This window comes from Notothenia rossii (assembly GCF_949606895.1).
Source record: "Notothenia rossii genome assembly, chromosome: 10".
NCBI classification, from domain to species: domain Eukaryota; kingdom Metazoa; phylum Chordata; class Actinopteri; order Perciformes; family Nototheniidae; genus Notothenia; species Notothenia rossii.
The window spans coordinates 48,061,049-48,084,596 of NC_136908.1; the positions used below are offsets into that span (position 1 = coordinate 48,061,049).

At 39.2% G+C, this 23,548-nt stretch overlaps 1 protein-coding gene across 2 annotated transcripts; it reads left to right on the forward strand.

The window, feature by feature from the left end:
* Positions 1-956: 956 nt before the first annotated feature.
* Positions 957-22,609, forward strand: LOC307020967 (hepatocyte growth factor-like). 2 transcript variants are annotated; one of them, XM_079652659.1, is made up of 18 exons: positions 957-1,149; positions 4,889-5,051; positions 5,200-5,312; positions 5,951-6,065; positions 9,324-9,466; positions 9,879-9,999; positions 10,191-10,309; positions 12,417-12,588; positions 12,757-12,908; positions 13,968-14,058; positions 15,206-15,345; positions 17,329-17,361; positions 17,572-17,680; positions 17,778-17,852; positions 18,569-18,706; positions 18,975-19,081; positions 19,188-19,321; positions 19,720-22,609. In XM_079652659.1, the coding sequence occupies exons 1-18, from the start codon at positions 1,086-1,088 to the stop codon at positions 19,894-19,896; spliced, it is 2,166 nt and encodes a 721-aa protein (XP_079508785.1). In that variant the 5' UTR covers positions 957-1,085; the 3' UTR covers positions 19,897-22,609. The 2 variants fall into 2 exon arrangements, with proteins under 2 accessions (XP_079508785.1, XP_079508786.1); XM_079652660.1 differs by having other exon boundaries at positions 12,775-12,908.
* Positions 22,610-23,548: the final 939 nt, after the last annotated feature.

Consider the following 23,548-nt stretch of genomic DNA (forward strand, 5'->3'; position numbering starts at 1 on the left):
ACAAAGAGTTTCCCATCTGCCTTTTCAGTTGAAGCCGAAGTGAGGCGGATGAGGAGAGACAGATATTTTTTTTAAGAACCTGTTTGATGACCTGCAGCCCTAAGCAAGGTACATTATATTTTTTATGGCCACCACTAGTTTCCATCAGTTCATTTTCCTAATTCTAATATTGAGTTAAACATAACCACCTGTTGCTATAAGATCAACGTGTGAGGTATAACTTTCTAAAACACACCATAAAGACTTTATTAGTTGACCTTAATATTGATAATTAAATCAACACTTCATGACAATGTTAAAGGGCTCGCTTGACATATTAAGGATACATTATAATAAAGTTCTCTTCAAACCGGTCTATCAAGCCAGAATACAGTATGACTTGCAAATGAGAAATGTTACTTCTCACCTTTTTCTATTTTATGTATGCTGTTAGAGATCAAAATAAAAGAAATTTGACTTTTGCAGGATTTGAAATAAAATGTGTTTTCTTTACAGATTACTTATTTGTTTCTCTAAAACAAATATGTCTGGCTTTCCTGATAACATGTACAAATGTTGTCAAATATTAGTAAAAAGTAAGAAAAAAGCAAGAGAATATTATATGAACTCAAAATAAAGTTCCCATGTTCACAAAGAAGCGACATGTCATTGGTTAAAACAATTATATTACAACATATAAATAAACTCTCTAAGACTTTGGATACACCGGCTATATTTTTTGTGTAACTTGCATTAATTCGTGTGTTATTTCTGGGAATTTTTTACAATGTGAAAAATATACTATCATCAGACTGACGTGTACAACATCTGGCTTGTGAATCATATCCGGTTTTATTTTGAAAATAACATCCGGAAGTAGCCCTATTTATTCCTCAGCACTTGACAGGGGTGAGGAGAGCCGCTGATAGAGAGGAGCACAAAGTCAAGTAAAAGGGGGTTGAACCGAGGACGTGCGGTTTCTTGCAAAAGTGGCATCTGTGTGAGGAAGGCAAGTCTTCTGCTGTACACCAGGCACTCTGGACTCCACAGAGCCGACCCTGTCGCTCATTATATCCGGAATTTATCCTGCTTTCAAGCTCCTAACCATGAGGATAAACGTTTGGATTTACCAAGCTGTGGCGTGTGTTGTGGCCACTATATTGGATACAGGTAAGAGATGTGCTTCAGATTTAGAGCATGTGCAAGAGCAATGACATTTATTTTAAACTCATGTAAAAAATCGAATCTTTCTTTTCTGCATATGCATTAAAGTGAGACATATTGAGAATACAATTCTGAAAATTAAAGTTTTAAAATGTGCCAAACATCTTTTTTGGCTGTCAGTACTAGACTTTATGTAGCAAGCAAACTTCATTTCCTTTTGTCTAATCTGTTTTTAATTAAAGACTTTTAGTGACATTTGCATACAAGTTTATCACAAGCCCTCACTTGCAATGTTGATTTGACTCGCCCTGTTTCATAAATGACTGTGGCTGTTAAATGAACTGTGTGAACCCCTATGGCTATGTTCTTTATTTTAAACTTGGAGAAAAACTATATATGTACAGTCCATATTCTGTAATACCTTCATATAATGACTGTCTTGTAGAATAAAACTTAAAATGAAATATCTAAGCAGCACATCAAACCTATCCTCCCCATTATTTCAATTTATTTGGATCTAATAGCAAGTTTGAAAAATCTAAATGTAAAATATGATTAATGCATTTAATATGTTTTTGTGTGGATTAATAATATTGAAGTGAATTATGACAAGTTCACTTCTGTGGAAATGCAGCTGCCTTGAGGTAGAAAGCCGTGCCAAACAGCTTGGTTTGATACGCATTATTTCACTGATTTTTCATAAAATAAAGTTTGGGTAATTTGCGTAATAGACCATGCTGCATCACTTGGATCGACTCCACTTCAGTGACCAATATGACGCGTTGAATGTGTTAAATGTTGCACCGCAGCGCAACTTTGGCGCACACACTCGGCCAAGCCTCATTAAACGCGTCCAAACGAGCTCCGTGCCGCTCCTTTATCAAGCGCAGATTTGCGGATAGTTACTGTCTCGGTTTACATCCGCCGCGCTGACAAGTCACTGAGCAAAGCACTGAATCCAGAGTCACCACCTCCAGGGGTGCCGACCCTGACCTCCCTGGAGTTGGGGAAAGTAAAACATGCGCGCTCTGGCCCGAGGTATTCGTGCGCTTGTCCCGGTAGAGATATAGAATAGGGGTGTGTGTGGTGCATGTGTGTGTGAGGGAGAGGTGGTGGGAGGTGGGGGGGGCGCTAACATCTGGCTGTTGAGCCTAACTCCACATTTTGCACTCTCTGAAGCAGATGTAATGTCTGCTTAATTCCCAGACTGAGGCACACCTTTAACCTGCTACTTTCCTGTTGTTCATAATCATATTCTTTCTTCAACTCTACCTATACCCTTTGTGAATATCGACAGTGGCTCATTTGCAGCATGTTTTCAGGGAAAGCCGGACTAAAATACTTATCCAGCTGACACTTAAGTTCTTCGCTCAAGGGCACCCAAGTGGAGGTTCCTGAGGAAGGTCAGAGTGCCGGTCATTGGCCACATTTTTCAAGCTGAACTAGGGGACTCAAACGTGTCCCTGTAAGCTACGGCTGCCTCTTCTCATTAAATATCACCTCTCTCACACTTGCCTATTGAGCACGTTTTATTATAATCTCCAACCTCAGCGAATGGTTGGGATTTGGAGATAGCAGGAGTCTGACTGCAAGGAGAGGAAGAGACTAAGTGAAATCTAATTGAGCAGCCTGGCCAGACATCAGGGCTGGAACAACACTGTGATGAGTGCCAGATGTGGTCCAGTGGAGCCTAAACATTAATAACAAGTCCTCCCCAAAAACCATTTTCAACCACGAGGAGCCTCTAAACGCTCCACAGTTTACAGTATCCTAAGTACACACACAACGTCTTGTGTCGGATCTTGGCACAGGAGCGTGGAGCTGTAACTCAGTAGCATGAGATTTTCCTGTGTGATTTATATCGCACTTGCCCCTAATTATAAACGGGAAACTATTGTAACTTAACACATAATGCATTTTAAGATGTGGCCCTCATGAACAGCATTTACAGTAGAGCTTTATTCTTCTGATGGATTGGCTCATAATCTTTTCCAGTAGGTAGAAATGAATGATTTGCGTCACAGAGGATTTGGACTAAAAATATGGTTTTGTCCTGCTTGTGACCCCGTTTGGATCTCATATACAGTATAGTATGTCTTGCAATGTTCGAATTGTACTTTGATATATGTTTTCCAAATCAAAGACTCTCAACAATGTCCTATAACTAAAAATAATTCATGATAGTGTGTCCTTTCTCCAACTTTGGCAGTTTTCCATTTTTCCACATACTGTATATTTTCTGTGCTTTGGATGACAATAACTGAGACACTATGAAACATATACATAAAACTTAATTACTTTTTAGAAATGTTAAGTGACACCAAAGCTTACTGCATTTTGTTTTGCTCCCAACAAAAATAAATGCCAGCCTTATTGCTCAAAATGAAAAGGAATTAACCAAAATGTCACTGTAATTAAACAGCAGGAGTTGCAGTCAGACGTTCGTGACTAAAAGGGTCATGCGCGTAAGTTATTGTGGGAATTAATCTTGTTTAATAACTTTAAACTGTAACATAACAAATTCCATGAGATAATAACATGTTGTGGATTTGTGGCTCGGTTTAAAAGCATTAAAATATCAGATATTGTTTCATGAGCATTCAATCTCCTACTGAGTCACTTAGGCACTTTCAAACCATCAGCCAGTTGGAAGGACATCATTTGTTCTCTTGGCTGTTTTAACAGTTCAGCATCCACTCTGTTCCAGGCTGGATCCAGGCAGCAATCCCTTTTCTGAAACAAGAGTACTGGGGAGCCTTTTGAGCTTGGTTTTGATCCTGGACGCACTTCACTAGCACAACGATGTTTCAGTATAATTCAGCAGGACGGATGCTTAAATACCAAGAACATGGTGCTGTAAAGCAAAACGTAGTTGAAGGGTGCTTTCACGAATACATGGTCAACCAGTTAAATATATGGCAGTTAAATAATTTCATTTTCTTCATGCCAAGACTCTTCTTGATGCCGTTGTTCAGATAGTCTAGTCACCTTGAAGAAACTCAGGGAAATATGCTCATCTTGACAAGTTCCTCACTAAGTATATCATATATCATTTATCAAAAATAAATGCACATAAATGTAATTAATACACAAGCTTACCCTGGTTAGATCAATTAAAAAAAGATCACAGCATCTCAGAGACAGCAGCTAACTTGTCCTCTGGGCGTACTGTATTAGATAGCAAAATAGTTCTGACAGAGCTGTCCACTGGCTAGATAAGTCCTTGAAAAACCACTCATTCTGCATTCAAATCACATGAGATGCAAATGGTAGAGATGTGGAGGAAACCAATGTTTAAGACTTGCAAATACACATTATTGTACAAGGAGTTCCACTTCCTCCATTTGACTCTTTTCAGTAGATGCCGGTTTAATCCTACACACTGGATTACACACTACCTTGATGACATTGGTGGAAATCATGCGCCATAGACACCTTTTAGTCAGTTGTATGGTTCAAAAGTTGGTAATGTAAAGGCTTAAAAATACATTGTACATCAACAATATAGCACTACATCCATAAACATGTGGTTTAATTACCCTACTGACTTCCTTTGGCTTGATCATCTAAATATGTCTCCTGTTCTATTCTTTCCAATTATGTAATCCAAGTTGAAAGGTATCTTCAATTTAGTAACAGATGGTATCTCCCAATCAAAATGAACCTGGCTTTAGCAATTCTCAAACGAATCCAATGGCTGTACCAAAACATGCAGGTAACATGATGTGATCTTGTGTCCTTTCAGGTTTTTGTAAAAGGACTCATCAGTCGTTACAGAAGTATGAGAAGAGTGAAGGTCACATGCTGGTTTGCACAGACTGCCCTCAGCCCCCTTTGGTTAGAGGCAGCCGGTCGCTGGAAAACTGCGCCCGCAAGTGCAAGAAGGTCAAGAAAAACTTCAACTGCAGGTCAGCTTCCTTTTACTCTCTATGTTTCCCTGAAATACGCCTGTGTTCCCCTCACTCCTCTCCCCCCCTGTGTTGACTCACTATTTACATATTTGTGTTGTTTATCAGTTGTTCATCTCCCAATTACTTCTCCCCGATGTTTCCACAGGGCTTTTAACTTTCAGCGGCACAACAGGAAATGCCACTTGCTTCCTTTTGACCGCTTCACCCATGGTGTGCAGACGCAAGCCAACATCAACTTTACTTTGTATGAAAAAAAAGGTAAATGGCATTAAATTGTGAGGCGTAAATTATGTTTTTTTTCTCATGAGAACATTCAAAGGCCGACGGATTTAAACAGGCAAATTATTTGTAGGTTGATTGCAGGTTGTGCTTCTTGCGTCGGCTCCCGGCTTTTTAAGGTCTTTGGTTTTTCTGTTGACACAATAAAAGCAACTAACCCACCTCAACCTCCTGCTGTTTAATCACTCCAGTGGAGAGAGCTGCACGACCCGTAGCAGACTTAAGTGGAGTGTAAACAAAAAAAGTCATTGTTTACACTTGGAACGCGAAGCCTTTCTCCGGTTAAGACTGTGGAATCTAGCACTCTTGAATTTACTGCAAAATGTACGGAAACTCCCCCCGGTGACATTTAATGAACTTCAGGGAGTTGTCTGTTTTTGGAATAACAAACAAGCTGGGACATACTAAAACGTTCGCTGTAAAAAAGTCTTATTGACCATACATGGGAAAATATATACCAGGTGTTCATAGCAGTGAACCACCTCGACTATTAAATGACTAAACGATGTGTAAGTTTGCACACATAGTACACAGAGTACACAGAGGCAGCTTGTAAAATCGAGAACATGACTGTTGAAATGTTTTGAAATGCTTTTTTTCCCTTTGGTCTTACACAGATTATATAAGGGAATGTATCATCGGCACCAAGGACAACTACAGAGGGAGACGATCTTGGACAAAGTCAAACATCACTTGCCAAGCTTGGTCAGATAATAACATCAATGAACACACGTAAGTCTTCCCTTTTTTATCAAGACAAAGTACAAAGAGGAAATTGTTGTGGAAAAAGGGAGTATCCAAGAGAAGGAATGGTAACAAACACTTGTATGATACCTTGAGAGTGCAGTGCCGTGCTTGAGGACACTTTTTAAGGAGTGCAAGGTGGTAATCATCCCCCCTGCCAGATTCCTGTGGATTTAAACCAACAGGCTTTAAAATCTGTTTCTTTAATCTTTAGGCTTCCGCCACCTTTCTGGATGCTCCTTCTCTATTTCTCTGTGTCTGATATTGAACAGGCCTCAGCAGCTGATTTATAGATGTTCAGATCATCCCCATCCACCTCTGGGGTTAAGGGAAGGCAGAGGCTCTGAGACGGATGAACGTTTAGCCAGGAATAAGTCAGATTTCTTTCAACACATGCAGGGATATCCTTCCATCGAGGTTGTTTTTCTGCTGCACTGCAGGCCATCAGGTGTATCCCGTTCTCTCTTGGCTTCAGTCATGGCAAGATTAGTGGATTTGTGACGATGGTGCAGTGCCAGCCTCTTATTAGTGGGGCTCATTAGTTACAAGATATTTTAATCGTGGCAAGGAGGGGTTTAAGAGACAGACTAATAAGGGTTTGAAGGAGTGCAGAGGGACACATAGACAAAAGGGAGACAATGAAAGAAAGAAAGCCAAAATTTTATTGACTGGAGTCATGTTTTGTCTGTTTCCCAGCTGAGGCCATAAAACAACAGACATACTGAGAGAAAATAATAGTTCATTGATCCCCCACAATTAAAACACATGGCAGTGTTGATCGCTATCATCTCATCTGCTGTATTTCTCAGCTCCATTCACAGAAGCAGCTCGACACAGTGGGAATCCTTTGTCAATTGTTTATTTGACACACGTTAACAGTCCATGTACCAGATGGCAAATGTTACATTGCCCTGGCTTGTCAGCAACCATAGGGTCAAAGGGAGCTTTCCTTGAGGCAGATTTAGTGCCACTGTGAGGTTACCTAACATGGGACTGTCCCGCTGTTTGAGAATGACCACCATAATGAACCACGCACCATTGGCGCTTCAGGTAACTATTATTTTCATGCTTGACCGATCACCGTGGGGCAGGGGTGATTTCTCAGGAGGTTCCCTTTCACGAATGGGACTTCCGCCTGTTGTCTATATTTAGTCTTTGAACCAAGGCTATGGATGAAGCATGTACTGTAGGCTACTGATGCCCAGTCAAGCAGAGAGAATGGAATGGAACATTTTTGTTCAATAATAGATAACATTGCAATCATTTATTTATTCCCATAGGGACATTTGTTTTTCTACACATTTCTACAGGGAGGTCAGCAAGCACGCTCAGCTACAGGAACACACAGCCTCTTGCAAACAAAAGATTGATAGGCTACTACTCTCATGTCTGTAGAGCAACAATTAAGCAAGTTAACTTAGCTTAGCAAACATTACTGAAACAGGGGGAAACAGCTAAGGCTTTTCCAATTGCAACATGTTATTTGTAGGCATTAGAGTTGCAGGTAGGCAGAGTTTTTTAATGCTTTTGACAGAGTTACTGTAGCTGTTTCCATTCTGAACTGAATTGAACTTAGCTAGGCGCTACGCTAATTGTCTCCTAACTGTTGCATCATAGCTAACAGATATATATGACAGTGCTAATTCCTTTCTTGTCCGCTATACAAACCAAACAAAAGTGAATTAGCACATTTCCAAAAATGTAAAAACGTTCAGGACAATTATTATTTTGGATGCTGTAGCATTGAAGCATGACTATCTTTGTTCCAGGTGCATGGGGCTACACATTTTGCACGCAGCAGTTACTTCAGAACTAGATTTCTTCTTTAGTGATATACAAAATCTAGCCAATATGTTTTCCTGGCCCAGAGAGGGAAGCATGTGTGTCTGCGCTCCGGTGGGAACAGACCTTGGCAGGGAGATGAATAACTGGCCAACATCTGTTAGTGTAACATCATTATGGCTAACTTGCTTCCATGCAGCGGCATTTACGGACTCTCACCAGATGCAACCTTTTTTTGTGAGTGAGGTACCTTGTAATCCCATTTATAAATTAAGGATAGTGTATTATAATAGGAATATACTGAATAACACACAACAGATGTGAGTTTTGGCACTTTTCTGTTGTAGATACAGCAAGTGAAATATTGCTGTTAGACTTAACCCTTTTGTATTTCTCTTTGTTTGGGACTAGGGTCTCTAGCTAGATGCCTGAGATTTCTTGTAGTTCTGGGTTGAATTATGTTGTGCATTAGTGTTGAATCCTTGCGTAAGCCCCAGGGTACGGAGGGGAGAGCAGAGCCGTCTCCCCCTAGAAAACAGTCATTGTCTGGGTTGGTGTGTTCAGAGAAGCTGCTGAAGGGTGGGTGGACTTATCATTCTTTCCCTTTCCTGCACATGTTGTTTCTTTTTACATCATCAATTAGACAATGAATCTCGTCTTTATACTCCATTCAGCTCATGTTTCCTTTAGCTGAAGTCAATCTCTTCCCAGTTCCCTTCCACCCTTCTTCTACGACCTTAACTGTTTCTGCTGTCTTCCCTCTCTGTCTTCCTTGGTGGTATGGGGAAATGTGGTCGGCATGGATCAAGAGGTGCTGACAAGCCAGCTTTTCATCATCCTGCCATGTCATTAGACACATTTTACACACTGTCCATTTAGTATGGGAGTCCCATGCGGCTGCTCGTTGTTACATCCCATATGTTGCAGGCCAGGTTCTTTTTCTTACATTGGCCTGTTCACACTGACGTGAGGTTGCAGGTGACAGAGAGGAATTAGGTTTAAACGTGTTCAAAGGCTGCCAGCAAAAGAGCTGCTTGGTCTGTTCCAAGTGGTTCGTGGCGTTGTTCTGTGCTGTTGGTTGTTACTGTGCTGTGACGGAATCTGGCTGCTTCACACATGATGGAGCTGGGATATGGTAGGAATCGGTAATGCGATCACGCAAAAGGTGCAAACCTGGGGAGCTATCGATGACATATTTTGCATACGATTTATGTGTCTAGTCATTCTAGAATTGTAAAAGTAACATGATCACCCTGTAGGCACTAGCGTTTCTCAGAATGAAGCTTATATGTTAATGCATATGCCTTTTGAATTCATTTGGGCTGTTACTGAGAGCACTTGCAGGCAGGTACGGTGATGTATACACCACTGGAGCAGCCAAGTGTGCAAGTACTCCCTGAAATGTATTTATACAGCTTACAGTATCAGTAACATAGTCAATAATTTATGTCTACTCCCCTGTAGGTTTTCTCCTGATAGGTACCCAACGCAAGACCTGAGGGAGAACTTTTGTCGGAATCCCAACAACGATCCTGGTGGTCCGTGGTGCTACACTACAGATCCCAACGTACGAGCCGAGGAGTGTGGCCTGCCACAGTGTTCACAAGGTAAGACAAAAATATCTCTCCAATAAAATGTGTCCAAAATAACGCAGAATCATGTTAGGGAGTTACTGTCATGTTCCTTTCCAGAGGTGTTGAAACATTTAATTAATGTTTCTATAATTCATTTTCTAGAGCAGCAACGATTAGTCTCGTATACACTGTAGAGTTTTACTGTTTTTTTGTGTTTTTTTATTTCATAACTGAATATTTTTGCTTATAAAGATTGTTCTATGGGAAACCAGGATGGATATTTTTCACTTTTTCCCGACTCTTTATAGATTAAGTGATTTATTGAGAAGATAATCTGAAGATTACAGTTAGCTGGAGCCTTGTTTCCTTCTTGAAGTCTTGAATTGTGTGTATTCATTACTAGAAGGAAGAGTTATTTAATAAATGTTGTATTTTTTGACAACAGAAGTCTGTATTACGTGCAATGGTGAAGATTACCGGGGAAAAATGGACCAAACAGAGAGTGGCAAGGAGTGCCAGAGATGGGACTCAACAAGGCCTCACAAACACCACTTCCAACCCAAAAGGTAAGCTGCAAAGCTGGTAATCCTGCTGAAAAACCCTTCTCACGGATAATGCTGCACACACCCATGACAGATGCTTAAATAACTAACGCTAATACTCAGGAGAGGTAGACCTCACCAGTTGTTATGACTTACGTCTTTCCCTCCAACATTATTTTCTTTCCTCGCTTTATCCACTCTGTCTCCTCTCTCAGCTATCGACAGAAAGATTTAAAGGACAACTACTGCCGTAACCCAGACAATCGCCTTCGTCCCTGGTGCTACACGGTGGATCCTAAAACTCCGTGGGAGTACTGCGACATCTCTGTGTGTGGTAAGGGCCTACGTACTGTATATACTCCTGGGGCTTCGGTTTTGTAGACAAAGTCATCAACTAAAGACCAAATTATTGTTTAACTGATTTATGACTCAGTTGCTAGTTTTTTCTCAGTCTAGTACCGTCACAAACTCATTGTTACATATACATCATAGGGTTCATAAGTGAACGGGGCATTTGGATCTTGTTTTTTTAGGACAGACAGACAGAATGCAATTGAGTTCTACCAGCTTGTGGGTTGGGGGCGCCAGGATGTTTAATACATACAGGACTTTGGTGGTTGTGGTGAGAAAGTAATAACATCCCTTTTCTCTCCTGCCGAGTCCCATAATGCTTTTGTTTACCCGGCAGAGTGTTTCATGTGGCACTTGGCTTCAAATTCTTTCACCTCAACAAGGAAGAGTTGTTTGTTAAGGGGGGGGTCTGACTTCAGAGAGCCAGAAGTGTTTGACCGAGACCACTGATGGATCACAAAGAGCTGTAATATGGAAAGTCACAATGGAGGCTATTATACAGGGATGCGTCACATGGCCATCAGAAGGCCTCATAAATGTTTTGGTGGTTTGAAGATTATCGATAAAAAGAAAATTAGAGTGGAGGAACAGTTTCCATGCAGATGCTGCCATGCATTACCAGAAACAAATGGTCACTGAATGGTTTGATTTAAGTGATGTGAAATATATTGTGGCCAGATATCAATGACCTGTGGAAGCTTTTGGATTGACACCATAGTCAAAACATTTGTGAGACATCTTGCTTGTGTTACTCAGAGAACCGGGGTTACATAAGCATCCTGAAGTTATTTTATTTTAGAGTAATCGCCAAACTTTGTCCCGTTCCAGCCTTTTTTCTCTATTTTACATCAGTGTCAATGGAATGTCTTTCGATCCAGAATTAAAACAATACATGTGAAGACTATTCACGATCACAACCAAACAACTAAGTGGTTGTCCATAAAAAGTTGCAAAATGATCAATCAAATCAATTATTTGAACATTTTTCTATTTTAAATACTGCCCTATTGTATTTGTTATGGCTGTATGTAAACACTTTTTTTCGTATGTTGAACTTATGTCACCTCCCTTGACTTATTTCACATTTGGCAGTGTCTGTAATTGAGATAACTTTTGCCTTTTATAAGTCATACACAAATACAGAGGGAAAGAGAAAAGAATGGATGCCAAAAAGAGAATACCGACTGGAGAAATTATAATTTTTTCCTTTGAAAGAATATGGAAATATTCCTGCATGCTTACCCACAAACACGCAGAGCATCTCTTTTTGTCTCTGTTACACACATACACACATTGACTTTACAGTACATGGTGTGATTTACAGCGAAGGCAGCTGGATCTGCATTTATCCAGATGTGTGCATCCCTCAATGCCTGCCCCCAGAAAGATAAAAACCAATGACCTGTAGTACGCCGCGCACACAGATACTGGCATGCATTACATCAAGCCAAGGAATCCCTCTTCTCCATCAGCCTTCTCGTTCCTGCCTTTCATTCCCCTTTCCTCCTCCATCTTCTCCCATCTCATTTGTCAAAGGCTAAAGAAACAGAGACAGTAATCCAGAGGGGAGAAGTTGCTCCCCATGTACTGCTATCCCTGCAATGCCGAAAAGCAGAATTCCATCTGAGGATGTTTAGAATAGTTTTCCGGTGGATAAAGTTGCCCCAGCCAGAGCGGGTTGGCTGTGAAATCTTTGGTTGGGCTGCAATACACCATTTCACTAACATTGTTTAATGTTGAGGCAAAGATATATTCGTTATGATCACGTTCCAAGTTTTTCTTACAAAGATCTCTGACATATTGGGTGAAATAACTTCATATTGTTGTTGATGTCCCTACGTGCAAGAATGTGGGGCACCCATGTTATGAATACACAGAAAGTTCCTATCGCAGTTGAGGTAAGGGGGGAGTGCTACTGTTTTTGATCATCTGTCTCTAGGTTAAACATGACACATTCTTCTGGGGATTAATATCTCCCTCCCTCTCTCCCTCTCTCCCTCTCTCCTATCTTCAGTTTCTAAATCTCTTTAGCAACCTTCTTTCTCATGCTTAAGCTCACAAATACAATTTCTATGTATTTTTCTGGCTAGATTCTGACTCAAGTGAGGACACAGATGTCAATGTAACAACATCCTGTGTCCAGGGAAAAGGAACAGATTACCGAGGCACAATGAATGTCACTCCAGAGGGTGTGACATGTCAGCGCTGGGACTCCCAGTCGCCCCATAACCACTCCTTTCTTCCCCAGAACTTCAAATGCAAGTGAGTAATGTTTAATTCATGGTCTCTCAAAGCTTAAATTAACTTTTTTCTGCCATGTGAAGGACGTGGTTTATTCATTTTTTGCATTTGACTTCAAAATAGTGATGAGCCTGATACATAAAAATGATAGCTTTGCAAACTAATTCAGCACCATCATTTAAATTGTAGTTTGTGTATGTGTTTTAGAGACCTCACAGAGAACTACTGCCGTAACCCTGATGGCGCCGATCACCCATGGTGCTTCACTACAGACCCCAATCAGAGGATAGCCAACTGCACCCACATCCCCAGGTGTGATGCTGAGGCCACACAAAAAATAGGTAACATTTTTGTATAACTTTTAACAAACAGTTCAACATTTGTCGAAATATGCTTATTCAGTTTTCTCCCAAGCTTTAGATGAGAAACATGTATACCAGTCTCATCTATGTATGGAAAATATGCAGCAGAGCGATTAGAAAAAGGGAAAAACTGCCTTCTACTAGTATTAAAGTTTACTAAGACATTTCTTTATTTTATTTTATAGTTTCAATCTGGAAACAGAAATGAAAAACAGTGGTTTTATAGGGAGCTGTGGGCTGTATCTATTTCTTGGCAAACAGTGAACATACATTAACAAGACTTGATGTGTTGTTTGTTTTATTTTTATCGTTGCTGATTTCCACCTGTACTCAATCTGTATGTATAAAGCTAAGAAGACTGGGGTCTGTAGCTACATATACACGTTACAGTTATGACAGTGGTCTATGTTACATATAAGTTAACAACCGCAGCTTTAAGAGTATCGTTGTTTTCCAAGCAGCATATTAAAAAAATTAATCATGTTGTTTCCTTGAATAATGTGATTTAACTACAAATGCTGCAAGCCATGTCATGTTTTTGCAAAGTGAAGTTAGACAGATGCTTTCCATATTGCTCCCGTAGGACTGGGCCACTTGGAAGCATGCTGCCCTATGAATTCCATTGCATGGAAGAACAAAAACATAATGCTGTACTTCGGCTCTCTTTCATCTCCCATGTTTCTCTGCTTTACATTTACAGTCAGATGACTAAACGTGTAAAAACTGCAGCAAGTCTGTAAGTTGCCACAGGCCCACTTCTGATTTGGTTTAAACAAGTCTACCACCATTTTCAAAAGGGCCCTTGACATTAAATTCATCCAAACCCCATAGAGAAAGCCAAAAATCTGAACATGATTATGTATTTTTGCATCAATGAGAAAGACAGCCACCACTTATGTGATGTGTGTAGTTCTTAGAGTATTGCTCACTCACTGATTAGATTTAAGTGTTTGGGAAACTGCTAGGCTAAGTATTTGTATGCTCTCCTGGGAACTTTGAAAAAGATTGTCTAAATAATAATATCCCTTTCTTTATCAGAGTGTTATGAAAGCGGAGAGACGTACCGGGGCACGTTATCCATAACTCGATCGGGGATTCCCTGTGCAGACTGGTCACATCACATAAACAGGTAAGAAATTATTTTGCATCAAAACTTCTTCCCTTAACTCCCATTCAAGCTTTAGTTTTACCGGGAAACACTGGATATGTTTCTTAGAGAAGCTGACAAACTCTTCAGTTTAGTTGAGTGTTTGTTATGGGCTCAGCTCCCATTGCCTTGTGAAAATCCCTTTCATATGCATGAAGCTCAGCAGTGAAAACAAACAGCAAGAGGAAATCAGAGGTTCCTCAGGGGTCAATACCAAGACCAATTATTATTCATCTAACTGACAAGAGGAAACCCTGGGGTGCTCTCCAAGTGACCCATCCTGACGGAAAGGTTGCCCACTCCGGGGTTGTTGCTTCATGCTTAAGTCAGGCTGTTGGAATTACTTAATTTACAGGAATTTTAAAAGCCAAAATGGCACAGACAGATGGACATGTTCCAGAACAGACCCCTGACCCCAGGAAGTGCTTTCTGAGGAAAGTAGATCAAAGCCAATCAGCTCCCTCGCATAGTCTGCAGCCAGCGAGTCTACCCTGCTCAAGGTCAAGGGTCATCCAAGGAAAAACTGCTGAACGCTACAGCTTGTTTAACAATCTCCTGGGAAGTAGAATTATCTTCACCTCCTGACAAATTGCCGGCCATCGCTTAACATTATGTTTCTGTGTGTGTGTCCAAACTCCTAGCGAGTAATTGCTTCTCAGTGATAATTTGGATATCTGAGAAGATCCCATCTAAGTGAGGTTAAACATTGCATAAAGACACACAATTAAATGTGAATTCCTTCAAAGCGGATGGACAACGGAATCATTTCATAGAGGATGTGGCTCCTGCTGGTCTGAGCTCTGCTGCATGCTTAGAGTGCATACTTTCATACTCCCATGAGTACTCTTCACAAAACTCTGTGTTTCCTTCTATGGGCTCTGTGTAGCGAATGCAGAGGATTCATTGCACTACAGGAAAGCTAGAGTCAGACTTTCCAGGCATACCATGGTTACTTACAGTGTGTATGCATTGTATGTGTGTGATGGTGCTTGTGATCCCCCATGTGTGCAGATGCTCTGTTTTTAGAGTGAAAGTGCGTATGAATCTTCATGAGACGTGGCTCAGTGTTGGTTGAATGTGTGCAGAATAACAAATGGAACATGAGAATCTGTATTTGTGTGTTTTACAGTGGGGATTCTCACTCTACAGAATCCCATGTAGGGCTGGAGAGGAATTACTGCCGGAACCCGGACCGGGACAAACATGGCCCCTGGTGTTACACTAATCCAAATAACCGTTTGGCCTGGGACTACTGCAAACTGAAGCACTGTGAGTGGCTTTAATATACCTAATCTCTTTAATGTATCTATAACATACATGAGTACATAGATACATCTGTGTTGTGTCAGCCATTAGCAGAGCCTTAGTTCACCATGGTAGAAATGACGTGAATTATTGTTGATGTTGTATAGGGCAATGTTTAAAATATCTACTTGGTATTCCCTTAAGGGGGTAGTTCAATTTTATAAAAATCCTGGCAAACAGTTCGGTAAAAAAATACCGATAGGCCTACCACTTTCATACCCGTATTGTAAATAGAGTGGCGAAGTCACGCCCACTTACTTCCGCATCATGGGAACTTATTCCGAAAAAATAATACATTGAAGTCAATGGAGAGAAAAAACTTCTGCCATGAATTGCACATGTGTTGTTTGTCAATCTTAAAAAATAATTTCCATGTCAAAAACTTTCCATGTCAAAAAATTCAAAGTTTGTCTTAAAACTGTTGAAATATAAGGCTATGAAAAATACGCAACTAGAAAGACTACAAATCCCAGAGTCGCGTAAGTGCTGTCATAACTGATGTATTCCCTCCAGATAGCTAAAAATACATTTACTTACTGTACTTACTTACTTTAACAAGATGCCTGTGTGCTTTGTACCGGGTTGTTATTATACCAGTAATAGTACCTCTTGTTCATTCTCAACTAAAATAAAACACGAGAGTGTACCTTATTAGCTAATGTTAGCTAGCTTACATTAACGTTACACATTACACTCGTGTTACTCACCGAAACCTTGTAAAGCCGGTCCCGCATGCTGGCTCTTGCGGAACCGACTAACTCCCCTTTTTCGTATGTACAGCTCTCAACATGCCCAGACTTGTAGTGATTTTCACCTCTTTTAATACTTTTCGCCTCATTCTGAAAGAAAGAGGTGAAATGTACCAACGTGACGGCCATCTTGGTGTTGGTGACGTGTGCAAGACCAGAGTTGTAGTTCATTGAGCGCTTCACACAAAGAAATGTGTAACTTCACAGTTTTACGACACATTTAAAAATGTTTGACTTACAAAATTATCTTTTAAATTGACAGACATCATATGTGTAATTCGTGGCACAATTCAAACGGGATCGAAAGATAATCTTTCTCTCCCCATTGACTTCAATACATTACTTTTCCGATATAAGGTCCCATGGAGGTCCACCGGAAGGGGAGGGACTTCGCCACTATATGCTGCCAGAGCCAGCAGCTGATTAGCATAGCTTAGCTCAAAAAACTTAAAACTGCTGGAAAACCACAACATTTAGTTTTTAAACTATTTGAAAGAATATACACAGAAGGCAGAACATAAATAAGTGAGCTTTTGAGGTGCTGGTAGAATAATTGTGCTATCTTTTAACAAAACATGGCTAGCTGTCTCCAAGCTTTGTGCTAAACTAAGCTAACAGAGTGCTAGCTAGCTATTTGCGTACAGACAGATGTATCTGGTATCATTCTTTTCTTTTAACTCTCGACAAAAAACAGAGAACATTTTCCAAAATGCTAAAGGTTCTTGTTAATAAAGAAGATATTTCAGAAGGAGCTTGGATGCATTGTTAAAAAAATTATAGATGTGCCAAAACTGTGGTTTTGGCCAATTTGCAAGAGAATACACACTGCTTAATCATCAAACAGCTGCAGGTCTCTACTGCCATCTTTTTATTGGAGAAACACTCAGGAGGCTCGACACAACATTTTCTTTGGCTGGTTTCAATCTGGTCGCAATGAAGAGCCCCTTTCAAATGGCTGCAGAATAATTTACATAATGTAAAACATATCAATCGAGACTTTTTTTGAGGTCTTCAGCAAATGTATTTGCTGACGGTTATAGCCTCCAACAACTACTCAGATTCAGAGTAAAGTAAAGAAGGATGTCTCTTTCAATTAGGTTTTACATTTGTATGTGTCAATGTATGGTCAGTGGTCTAAATAATGTCCTGCTGCTGTTGGTTCTCTTCTTACAGTTCTGCTTTTCTTTACATCTATCAGGTGAATCAGCCACAGTGTCTCCTAAACCCAACAGTAAGTATTGCTTTGACTTATTTGGCTCTTACCGGTCTAGTCCTCTTCCTCTGATCTCTAATCTTCATTTTGCATTTTTACTTCCTAAATCAAATCCGTCTGTTGTCATGTTCCTGACTAAACAAATCATATTTTATGGTTGCCTTTTGTTGTTGTCAAGGTAAATCATATATCCATCTAACATGCAGGATGAAATGTGTTCTTGTTCAGCTCCAACAGACACCAAGATATCATGCTTTGTGCATATAAACACCAGAATAGTTGGAGGACACCAAGTGCGGGGTACAGATGGCAGCTGGGTTGTAAGCATCCAAAGAGAGTAAGTCAATTTACATCTGTGCTTTTAAAACATTTGTCCCTTGTTATGCTCTTATACCTACTGTAATGGCAAAATTGTCTCTTTTAAATTTCCTTAGGAAGGTTCATTTGTGCGGGGGCTCGTTGATCAGAGAAGATTGGGTTTTGACGGATCAACAGTGCTTCACCTCCTGGTAAAACTCCACTAATGTATCTGTCTGACAAAATACTTCTCCTGTTAACCTCTTCCATTTGACCTTTCTCTCAAAATTGCTTTTTTTTTTCTTGCTGCGTTCCTTTTGAATACTGTAAAGATGCAGGATTATCCTGTTTACTAGTGCACTCCCTCCCAGACAAGCCTGACCTGAGATATGGAGCAGAAATGTTTAACTTCTGTAGTTTTCTATGTCAGAGCCAGTCACATAATATGATATCTCTTCATCTGAAGTGCTGGCTTTGAGGAAATGTCCTTATCTGTGTAGTTAGGTACAGTTCTGTATGTATTCCATATGGTATACATCAATGGCTTTAAGATGATAGTTAGAGAAACTTTTTTTTTCTTTTAGATGTTGTCCATCTAAAACATATTGCATAAAGGATCATTTGAAAGTAATATACAGTATCTTTTTATATTTAAAATGTTTTCATGAAGAACTGAAAACAATGAATCGTTAATTGTGGGATTTTCTTGTTTAACGTGTTGCAAGTAATGTGTAATATTAAACATTTATTATAGTAAAATATCCCAACTTCATAGCATTTTGCATCATCCTAAATGTCCACCTCTTTCAAACTCCACATTTTAAGCATGCTTTCTGGTGAAGTTTTACGTTTCAGGACCAATTGCCGGTATATATAAGAAACATTACTGTAGGTTTACGACTTACGTCTTGGTCCTTGTTGGCTTCAGTGTTCCAGATCTCAAGGATTACAGTGTGCAGGTTGGAGTGCGCCACCTCAACGAATCCTCCAACCACCCGGGACTACGCATCTCTCGCCTGATCTGTGGCCCGGAAGGATCCAACCTGGTTATGCTAAAACTAGAAGAGTAAGTTCTTAATTACTCACACTGAGTTTTTTTTAAATTAAAGTCGACATTTCATTGCACTTTCACCTATTTAATATCCTAATGTTAGAGCATAACTGGTTATATGAACAACTTTTTAATCTATTGTATCTCTGATAATGTAACACGTTCACATACATTTTTAATGATCTAAGAAAATGTTCTTATTGGCTGAATGTGGTTCTTATTTATGTCCGTTTTTTTATTTTTTTAATAAATGAACTAATTATAATTATTATTTGTGTTGTAGTCCTGCCCCTGTGTCTGAAGGTGCCTCTACAATTCATCTTCCAGTGAAAGAGTGTCACATCCCTGAAGGCACCAACTGCACCATGTATGGATGGGGGGAAACCAAAAGTACTGCCTTCTTTCCCACATTTGCCATGACACCTTGCATTTGAACTCAGACAAAAATCATATTAGTAGGATTCAACAATCACACTGCGTATCCTTTTTTGTCCAGACACAGGATACGATGAGGCGCTGAACACTCTGACCATGCCCATGGTCAACAACGAAATGTGCTCACAAATCAAAGGGGACGCTGGAGAAAGCAGAATATGTGCCGGCGGCAAGAGAGGAGAAGGCGTATGTGATGTAAGAACAAAAACAACCCTGAATGCAACATTAAAGTATATAATACCAAAAAGGTGATTTTGCCCAATAAAAAGCCAGCATCTAGAGTTTTCACTGGAACTACTTTCTCTTGAAGAAGTAGTCCCAATGAAAATAGTTGACATTGAAAGCTGTAGATCATCTTGACTTTCCAATTTCCAACTGAGTTATTTCCATATTTCTCATTTCATTGTGGTGGCAACAGAGGCACATCTAAAAAGTGGCAAATGAAACCAGAAACCTTTGAAGGTTGAATGGAAATGTGTTTAAACTCATATTTTAGGCCTTGTATCAGAGTTTGAGACATTGGAGTTTTGTATAAAGTCCTTCTTATCGTACTGTTTCTCTAATGCTTCATGCTTCACCCTTTTTTCTTGCAGAAAGACAATGGTGGTCCATTGGTTTGCCAGGAACATGAGCGTAAAGTGATAATTGGCGTGAGTATCCAAAGGACAAAATGTGCGTCATCGCAGCCTGCGCTCTTTGTTAACGTCGCTTTCTACTCTGAGTGGATATACAAAGTGTTCAAACTCTACCCCAGTTTGGAGAGGGACTGATAGTGTGGTGTGAAGATCAAAGACATGCAGGAATGGACCACGAGGAAGAAATAAGGAAAATCCCGGAATGGAAAGTGGCCGTTTTGGGATTTTGTGACATCATTTTTCCTTTTAAGATGATGACAGCGATAGAAGACTGGATGAAGGAGATGGATTCTCATTTGTTCTTCCAATTTGCAAGAGAAGACATCCTGGCTTTATCATTTTGAAAAAAACTAAGTCTTGGGCACATGCACGGCAAACTATTTGTATTTTGACATGTTCAGAATTTCTGAAGCCATGCAAACAAAGACAATGAGAATGACCCTTGTGACTCAGTATTATCTCCTGGAATATACTTGAATATGGACAGAACCCAGATGTCTAGAGGTTTCCGCACTTGGAGCCCTCCTGTGACTGGGACTTTTCTTTCTTTTTAATATGTTGAGCTGAACTGCAGAACCTATTTTATTACCTTCAACACAAATGTACTAATCTGGTTATACATTTTACACTGAACAAAAATGTAACATTGAGTTTGACGAAATGTATTATGACAACAGGTTCCACATAATTAAGTTGTGTAATTTGTTGACATAATACATTCATTTAAGTCAACGTTTAAATTTGTTTTTCATCGTAGGATACATTACAAATCTAAGACGTTGACGTTAATTAAATCTATTCTGTCAACTGTATTAGGTTAGTTGAAAAAGACACTAATATTAAGTTTAAATGCAAATAATTAGTTTCAACTTAATATAATAACTTTCAACTAACCTCATACAGTTGTGGGAAATGTGTTGACACTTAATTCAAGTCATTGTTTAGGTTTTTTCAGTGTAGCAAAGCAAGACAAATATACATTATTCAGCTTCTGAAATGATTCTACAAAGCGTTAAGGTAATGCCAAAAAGGAGGGGAAAATAAGGGTCATCTATAAGGTAGTACAGACACTAAAAGTCCAAATTAAAAATAGTACTAAGCCTATTCCTCTGAGTCCAGCAAATGTTCAAATCTGGCTTTAGATAAACCAGCAGTTAGGTACATAACACACACTATTGCTGCTTGGAGCTAACTGCAGAAGCCTTGGCAAACATGCCGTGCTAATTGTGTGCAGTAGCCGGACTACCTTTCCCCAGTTAGCTGTAACGTTTAGTTTCCCCTCGAGAGGGTCTGTGTAGGACTGGGCGAATTTCTCCAAAATCTTGTGCTAATATTTGTAGCGTGAGAAAGAGAAGAGCCATGCCAAATAAAACATGGCTATTTGGTCTCCAGTTTGGAGGTAACGTTGGCCCCTGGTGGGCTGTTTGTGGTCAGTAGGATATTTTATAGTTTTCTTTTTTGGTTTACTCCTTATGTACATAACTGCAGATTTATCGAGTATGTTTCTGCTGTGCTGTGAGATATTATAGGTCTTATAGATCTGGAATATTTTAGGTTCACTGAGTAATGTCAGATTGTCTTCTTCGTGATTGTGTTCGATATTTAAAGAGACTGGTAGCTATGTAGGTATATTTATTTTTTTAATTAGAGGAAAACATCGTTTGAGAACAATCAGGATCTTCTTGTGACATTTAGATTTTTGTTCCTTTCTCATCAGGGGGTTATGACCCCAGAATAATTTGGGTGCATGTTTAACTCACATGTTAGCTACACAAATATGGAAGTACATGCTCTGTGACAGTACAGCAACTCCAGGTTTCTTTCATTCAAGAGTGCTAGTTGCAGGCTAAATCAATATTGTTCTGCCTAGAGTTGATCATGTATTTACTGTGCATCTACACACACATACGTACACATGCACAAACATGTAAAACTTGTAATTTAATCATATCATAATGATATTCTAGCAGGTTAAAGGTATGAAAACAATAGGCATTAGACATAGGCATTACATTAACATGCATGAAGATTTTATTTACCAAACAAAAGAAAACACAAACAAAGTTTTAAGCCGAATAAGTGAAACAATACAGGTTCTGATGAGGAGTTGAAAGTAGCAAGACGATACGTTTCTCTTAGACCAGAAAAAAAGAAAAGAAAAAGAAAAAGAATGCCAGATATTGCCTTAAATGTCATAAATAATGCCAAACATCCCAGCTCGTTTAGCATCAAAAGCATTTCATTTTAATCATATTTGTGTGGCTCCTTTGCCAAAGTTAAACAAAGTATTTTAATATCAGCTCCAAAATGACTGTTCTGAATATCAAAAGGAAATCATTACATAGCAATAAACTAATATTGGGGGATTTCCGATAAGCCTTTAAGTCCTTTTGCCTTTGGTTGGTTTCAATGAACATAACTATGCAATTAAATTATAACTGGCCTTAATCGTACTTTGAGAACAAATGCAATCGTCTTATATCCTTGCACGGGTTAAAACCAAAAGTCTATGAAGTAATAAGAGAGATGAATTAAAGGCAACTGAACCAAAGATCTCGTAACCTTGGTTATGTGGCGGATCATTATTGTAATGTAAATTGTTAGCTGTGCTCTCGTGGAGTTATAATGTTATTTAATTTACCTTAATGTAAATAGCACATTGCATTCTGTAAATTACACTTTGTCATTTTTGTAAATAGTATACTTAAGTATTTTTCTTCATGATGATTCTGTTTATATATTTGTATACTGTAAACTTTAAATATAACAGCTGCTATTTTGTGTTAGTGAGTTGTTTTATATCTATGACTTATTTTGTATCTATGTATTATTCCTATTTTAATAAACAACTGACATTTTACTGAGCTTTACTTTGTACTTTTTTTGTACCCCAAAGTTTTATGTTGGAAATGTAAAGTACAGGTCCCCTGCACAAAGAAACTGCCAGGTGCTGACTTTCATATGTTAGGAAATGTGCACAATTAGCATAAGTTGCATTAGTTAGCATATGCAGACAATAGTTTTTAAAATGTTTTGACCAATATGGACACTTTGAGTGGTTTTTGAGGGTGTTGAATCAATTCTGATCATCATCTTGGCCATATTTGTTCTCCTGGTGGGCTGATTTTGATGGACTTTGGTTCGATTTTAAAGTTTTAGGGGACTCAAAACCGCAATTTTTTATTTTTCTATTAATGTCAGAATTTGATTCAGCATCCTCAATAACATCAACAACCACACCAGAATTGTCTTATTTCTAACATATCCGGGTTCACACTGCTTGCAAGGAGACTCATTTGTCATTTGTTCAAAGAAACAGCCCACACTTATCTGTTTTCTCGCTTTTTGGCAGTTTACTCTCTGAGTCAGTCAGAGAAGCAAATTCTGCTGCATGATGAATATTCTTAAGTGGCTGGAAGCAACAGAGGTCATACAAACATCCACTGAAGGAGATGAATAATAACCTGTCTTCATAAACGTTTGGATAGCAAATGAGGGTGTCCAAAACTCGAGTGTGACACAACCTCTGGATAAGCTTTTCAGCAGCTCTTAAACGTTCTGTTGCTCAATATGAGATAAGATTAACTGTATGCTTCAACTGTTAGATATATTGTAGTGTCAAATTATCATATTCAGATAATGGCTGGTGTGCAAGAACTACTTTAACTCCATTAAAAGAAGCTTTACGTAATGTAAAATACATCATTTCAAGTAAAAGTTGTGCAATCATTATTATAGTAAAAGTACATAACTGTTATTAGCAATATCTGCTCAATGCATCAAAAGT